Source organism: Nannobrachium achirus (assembly GCF_963921795.1).
Source record: "Nannobrachium achirus genome assembly, chromosome: 14".
Lineage (NCBI taxonomy): Eukaryota > Metazoa > Chordata > Actinopteri > Myctophiformes > Myctophidae > Nannobrachium > Nannobrachium achirus.
In genome coordinates, this window is record NC_137821.1 from 56,328,142 (window position 1) to 56,334,900 (window position 6,759).

Sequence of the window (6,759 nt, forward strand, 5' to 3'; positions counted from 1 at the left end):
AAGTAGTGGAAACAGCCGGTCTACAAGCACACAACGCCTCGCGGTGCGAGGAGTTGTGTGCTTGTAGACCGGCTGTTTTCACTAGTTCATTTTTTTAAGTGATAAAAATGAACGGTTTTGGACATACAAGTTTCCGATCCGACAATGACGATATTCAACTTCACAGTATACATTTGTGCACAGTAGGTGCAATTCAAAGTCACAGTATCTCTTCATGTGAAGTAGGTTCACAAGGAGGGAGGGGGGGGGGGGGGGGGGGCTAGCGATTCCTTTTGTCCTGGATCAATATTGTAAGTACAGTAAGCAAGTAGGTCGTATATCAGCCGCAAACACGAGAGTCTAGACAAGAGCGCCACACCTACCATCAGCTCCCACTACTCGCCGCACAACTTGCCGCGCCCAAGGCGTGCTACTCATACGCCGAGTTGGCGGTGCTGGTATCTTACCCACGACCTTGTGTCCCGGCTGAGCTACCCGGACACCAACTGAAATGATGCCACAACTGTTCGTAGAGAAACAGTGTGGTCCTGGACGCGACTGCAGTTTTCCATTTGAACCTGAGCGCGACGGTGGGGGCGCTGGAGTGTGGGGAACACACACCGCTGACTATTGCCGATGATGGAGAGGTTATATAGCTTTATGTATTGAGAGGCACTCTTGCAAATTTCGCAAGAGACTCGTCGCCAATTGCAAGATATTTAAAAGTTATTTGGGGCCATAATAAACACCTCTTCTTCCAACTGCTAGACTAAGGATTTATATTGTCTGTGTTATTGTTTACAACCACAATTATTCACGTGTGGCAATGATTTCCTTTGTAGCAGACCTACAAGCTCACAAGAGAGCTTGTAAGAACACATACGTATGAATCGTTCTTGAAAACACAGGGCGTCCCGTGTCAGAACGAAGCCCACTTTCAGCCCACTTCATGCGTCAGACGTGACAGGTCCTAATTTAAAATGATCCATTTATTTTTAATAAATATAAACGTCTCCTGAAGGAGATTAACTTTTTGAAATCTGGACAAAGCTTCTAAGTCTAGGGGTGGACAGATTTTTTAGTTTTCTTTTCCGTGAGGGCCATACTTAACCCATTTAGGCCTGACCTAAGTGTTCTGAAAAACAATAATATTCAAAAATGTGCCTACAAAATCTAATATGTTGCTAGATACTGTACTGTAATACGCTAAAATGTGTTCCCGGCCTGAAAATGAAAAGTGAACAAAGGACAGTTTGGCCAAAGGACAGCCAACTTTGGACTGTCAGAATCTAGGAGATTTTTTTTTTTTTTTTTTTTTTTAATCATAGTAGATGTAATTTCTTGTGTTCTGGTAAATTTCAGGAGTTTGATACCAAATCCAGGAGAAATTCAGGAGAAATGACAATTCAGTATAGCACCGCAGGAGATGGACGTCGAAATTCTGAATCTTGAAACAGCATAGTGCTGAATTACGTAAAAACTGAGCTGTATTCGTCACTCGGGTGTAGCCTGAGGTTACAATGACAAAAAAAATGACAACAATCCGCTTCAAAAGCAACTTTAAAAGAACCTAACTTATTTACATCTTGTAAAGTTTTCTGATAATATGCACCAGTTCATAGGTCGCTAATGAAAACACAGTGCATTATGCTATAAATATGGAATCAAGGCAGTGCTGTTTCGCAGACCCAGACAAATTAATGTCTCTGCCTCGTTTTGTATTCCTTTGGGGGCGTCGCAGGTCAGATTATTTTTGTTGTTGTTGTTGATGCATCTATAGATCTAATTCATCCATCATAAGTTTGTAACACTTTGAATAAATGTCAACTCGTGCATGAACTCGAAGGCTTATTGTGTAACTCAACTAATCCCTGTTATAAGTTGTCACACTTTGCCTTGACCATCGGATAACCCAGTGGTTCTCAAAGTGGGGTCCGGGGACCCCCCGGGGTCCTTGAGGGAGTTCCAGGGGGTCCCCAGCTAAATTATAGTCAGGAACCAAAAGGACCCTTATGGGTATGTATCTCAGAAACCTGTTGGGTCCATTCGGTTTCATTTGTACACTCTCAGATTTAAATTAACATTGATTTTACAATATGAATTGTGGTCTCAGAGATAGAAGAAAAGAATCGGACCTATTAAGAGTCAGAAATAAACATTGATGGATTGAGACACTGGAACAAGTCAGAACCGGGCCGGTAGGCAAGCCACAATGATCGGGCCTCCCAACGGCCGCCGCCAATCAGCACCACGACTGTGGAAAGCAACCATGACAACTTGGAAACCACATCAATCAAAACAGCACCAACAGCACCAATGAGCAACACTGACAGTATTGCAATATCAATAGTTAGATTGGTGAACTGCTTAGCACATGAGCTCAAGTAGCCTACAACAGGGGTTTTCAAAGTGGGTGACGGGGCACCCTGGGGTGCCGTGACGGCAGTCCAGGGGTGCCGCGAGATAATTTGATATTATTTGGAATTTATTTGAGACACTTGAAAAAATATTTAGTATCATTTTAAACTTGAATTGCAAAACTATTTTCAGTCAGTTCTAACCAAAATGGCTATTATCTCAACGTTTTGAGCTTGTGAGCATGTAGATCTGCTATTTTCACAATATGTATCTGTCACATTAAATGTAATACCTACAATTCCAAGTGCTTGTCAGGGTTCTTATGACTTCCTATCTAGCCAAGCTTTATAAACCATGAAGAAATATATATATTTTTAAAGACAAAACAATAAAGATAAGCGAATATTCGACTTCGGTGAACAACGCCGAATAGTGACTTTGATATTCGAATATTCGAATATTCGAATATTTGGTGAATGCACTAGTGTGCACGTGCCTGATTTCAATCAATCAAACAAAACCGTGGGTAACGTGCCCCCCCCCCCCTTACCGTACAGGATGTTGATCAGCGATATGGGCATGACCAGGATGCCCACCAGCATGTCGGCCACGGCCAGCGAGCGCAGGAAGAAGTTGGTGGCGTTCTGCAGCTTCTTCTCCAGCGACACGGCCAGGATCACCAGGATGTTGCCGCCCACCGTCAGCGCGATGATCACCAGGATGAGCAGCGCCGGCCAGTTCTTCTCCTTGATGGCCGCCTGCAGCGACACGCCGGCGCCGGCGCCCGCGTGGTGCGGCGCGGTGAGGTTGGCGCCGTCGGGCAGGAGGTCGCCTTGACCATCGGATAAACGACGGAACAACACCTTATTATTGACACCCGGACCATTAAACCCATTTAGGGCCTAGAATTATTGAATGCTTTAACCAGTGGAAAAATAGCAGATATACAAGCTCGCAGCGCGGCACTCGGTGCCGCACTGCGAGCTTGTAGATCTGCTATTTTTGAAAATGTGTGCAAATCTTTGAATGTATGTGTTTTCAAAGTGAACGTTTGCGACTCAAATTTTGCTTCTGGGGGGGTCCCTGGAAGTAAATATTTTGAGATAGGGGTCCGTGGCCAAATTCATATCATTTTCACATGAAAAGGTTTGAGAACCACTGACATAGTATTCTCTCAAGAACAGACTAACTGAGCTCCAGTTAAGTGAAAAGGACCTTTTCTTTGACGATGGCGAGCCAGATTGCTGACATAGAAACATCGTTTCTATGTCACACTTAGAATCGGGTCAAAATTAGAATCGGGTCAAAGTTAGAGTCACACTTAGAATCGGGTCAAAATTCAAATTTTCACGATTTTTCTAAAATAGCAGATCTACAAGCTCGCAGCGTGGCACTCGGTGCTGCACTGTGAGCTTGTATATCTGCTATTTTACGATAGTTAAAGCATAAAATAATAACACACTATAATGTGTACCCATTCTGAATGGGTTAAACATGACAACCTATGACAGTGGTTCTCAACCTGTGGGTCGGTCTGGAGGTGGGGGGGGTCCCCAAATTATTTTAGGGGTCCCCAGATGATTAACTTAATGCGCAACATTGTTTTCTCTCTCAACAGTTAACAAACCGACATAAACGTTTAAGTGTATAGAAGGGGTATCTGCACATTTTTAAAGTGACAATTTAAGGACTTTTTAATGTCAATTCATAATAGAACCACGTTCAAATATGATTATTTGGGGAGTCACATGCTACTTAAAACAGATTAAGTTTATTTTTTCCCCCCTGTATAGTAAAGTTAATGGGACCCCAACTTTCAGCAGCTGATAACACCAATTTAGCTGTGACTCAGGAAGGGTTATCATACCAAAATATTATCTACAGATATAGAGCTTCTCAAAAATGCTAAGTTACCTTTGCCAATTTTCGGTGTACCTCTCGTCTGTCCCATGGACTAACTGCCTTTCCATTGTTTGTTAGAAAGAGAGAGACCTTTTTGCTGTACAGCTGTTGCCTCGTGATCATTCTTTCTGATAATACAGTGCTTATCAGTGGTGTAAAGCACACTTACTTAAGTACTCTACTTGAGTACAATTTAGAGATATTTACTTAACTTCAGTATTTCCAAATATTGTACTTTTACTCCACTTCTTTAAACTTTAGTTACTTGTTACTTTGCAGATATGCATTATGCTATTACAAAACACACATTAAGCACTTTAGCCCTATTTTATACCTAGGCTATTTTAAAAGATTTAGTACTTTAAGTACACTTTGGCTATTTTCAAACATTTAATACTTTAAGTACACGTTGATACCAATACTTTCATACTTTCACTCAAGTACATAATTATGGAATTCTAGACTTTTACTTGTAACAGAGTATTTCTACATTGGCAGTATTGTAAGTGATTTCATTTCATTCAAATAATAACAAAATGGGACTATGTTCTGATAGTAGGCTACTAGAGTGTTTGGTCCATATTTGGACTTCAGCCTTATCCCCTGTGAGGAGAAAAAAGCAGTTTCAGTTGCTCCACCAAAACTCTAGGGTGACAAGTTTTCCTCCAATCAGGATAGAATGGGGCCTTCCTCCAATCATGGTCGATTGGGGGCGGGGCCTTACACGCACCGAGGCCTGCGCCCCCGATCATGATTGGAGAAAGGCCCCTACCTGTCTACCTATATGAAAACTGAAACTTAAGTGAAATCACTTACCCTACCTTTAACAAACCATTTAGGCCTAGAATTATTTAATTATTTAGCTATTGAAAAATAGCAGATATACAAGCTCACAGCGCGGCACTGAGTGCCGCGCTGCGAGCTTGTAGATCTGCTATTTTTGAAAAAGTTGTGAAAATGTGTGCAAATCTTTGAACGTATGTATTCTTAAAGTGAACGTTTGTATCTCAAATTTTGCTTCTGGGGGGTCCCTGGAACTAAATATTTTGAGTTGGGGGTCCGTGGCCAAATACATGTCCTTTTGGGGGTCCTTCTTATGAAAAGGTTTGAGAACCACTGACATAGTAGTCTCTCAAGAACAGACTAACTAAGCTCCAGTTAAGTGAAAAGGACCTTTTCTTTGACGATGGCTAAGCCAGATTGCTGACATATAGAAACATAGGTTTTTCCAAAAACCTTACGAAGGATTCAAAAGACACTAATAGAATCGGGTCAAAATTCAAATTTTCATGATTTTTCAAAAATAGCAGATATACAAGCTTGCAGCACGGCACTCGGTGCCGCGCTGTGAGCTTGTATATCTGCCATTTTTCAATAGTTAAAGCATAAAATAATAATACACTATAATATGTACCCGTTCTAAAACAATTGAGTACTTTTTTTTCCAACACTGGTGCTTATTCATTTTACCTGAAATGCCCCCGCTGACGCCCACGGCCCCTCCCCAGGAGGGCAGCAAGGAGGAGGAGGAGCTCCGGTTGAGGAGGTCCAGGGAGCTGCTGTTCAGGACCATGTTGTTGTTGGAGGCGGGCCACGCCATCCACCCGCCCACCTCCAGCGAGGAGGAGGTGGTGGTGGTGGTGGAGCCGCCGAATCCGCCCAGGAGAGCTCGTCCCGGGCCGCCCATTGTCGCTCCGCCGCCAGCCGAGTCACCTCGCTCCTCCTCCTTCTCCTCCTTCTCTCCCCCGGACGTTCCGGGTTCAAGGGAGAGAGAGAGAGAGGGAGGGAGAGTGGCTGGGACTTTCGGGGCACTTCCCCCCTGTCACCAGCAGAGGGAGGCAGAGGGACAGGGAGGAGCCCTCCTAATCGGCATCAAGGGAGACGGGAGGAGAGTCGCGGGCTTGTCGAGCGAAACTTTGTAACGATCCAGTCGGACGGCTGGTTCCTCGATCTCGACGGGGCTTTTTTAACGAACGGACTGCGGAGAGATGACCGAGGGGAAGAGGGGGTGGGGGGAGGTTAGGTGAGGGGGGAGTGGCAGGGGGAGGGGACTGGGAAAGGAAAGGAGGGGAGGAAGGGTGTCGTGCGCTTGAAGCTCCGCTAGCTCGACGCGGCACCGAGCAGACTCGGATCCGGCATTTTTTTGGCTCCGCTTTCGGCGGATGTCCTCGCCGCGCAGGTCCTCGACGGACGGTGTTCTCTGAGACACGTTGGCAGAGGCGGGGAGCTGTCAGAGGGCTCAGTCGCAGAGCGTTCCTCTTCCGGGCTCTTCAGACAGCCTCCCAGGAGTCCAAAGGATGAAGCCAAAATCCAGACGATCCAGGCGATTCATGGCGGCCAGCCCCCTCCTCTCTTCCTTTTCTAGTGTAATCAGTTTTTCAGTTTGACAGCAATTAAGCAGACAGCGTAGGGGTGTTTTTTGCAGGTGGTTGAAACAGTTCCTTTTCTCTTCATATCAGGATGTCAGCTAGAAGTCAGGACCTGGAAGAGACACAAAAAAGAGAAGATAATTCAATAAGT

The 6,759-nt window shown here is 44.5% G+C and overlaps 1 protein-coding gene across 1 annotated transcript in view; it reads right to left on the bottom strand.

Annotated features, from left to right (window-relative positions):
* htr2cl1 (5-hydroxytryptamine (serotonin) receptor 2C, G protein-coupled-like 1) overlaps positions 1-5,926 on the bottom strand; it is a gene marked incomplete at both ends in the record, with an annotated part of 47,981 nt that extends 42,055 nt beyond the window's left edge. The window contains 2 exons of the mRNA XM_080741712.1: positions 2,888-3,169; positions 5,710-5,926. Of these exons, the coding sequence (XP_080597838.1) occupies positions 2,888-3,169; positions 5,710-5,926 (499 nt within the window). The remainder of the gene's footprint in view (positions 1-2,887; positions 3,170-5,709) is intronic.
* Between the last annotated feature and the right edge of the window lie 833 nt (positions 5,927-6,759).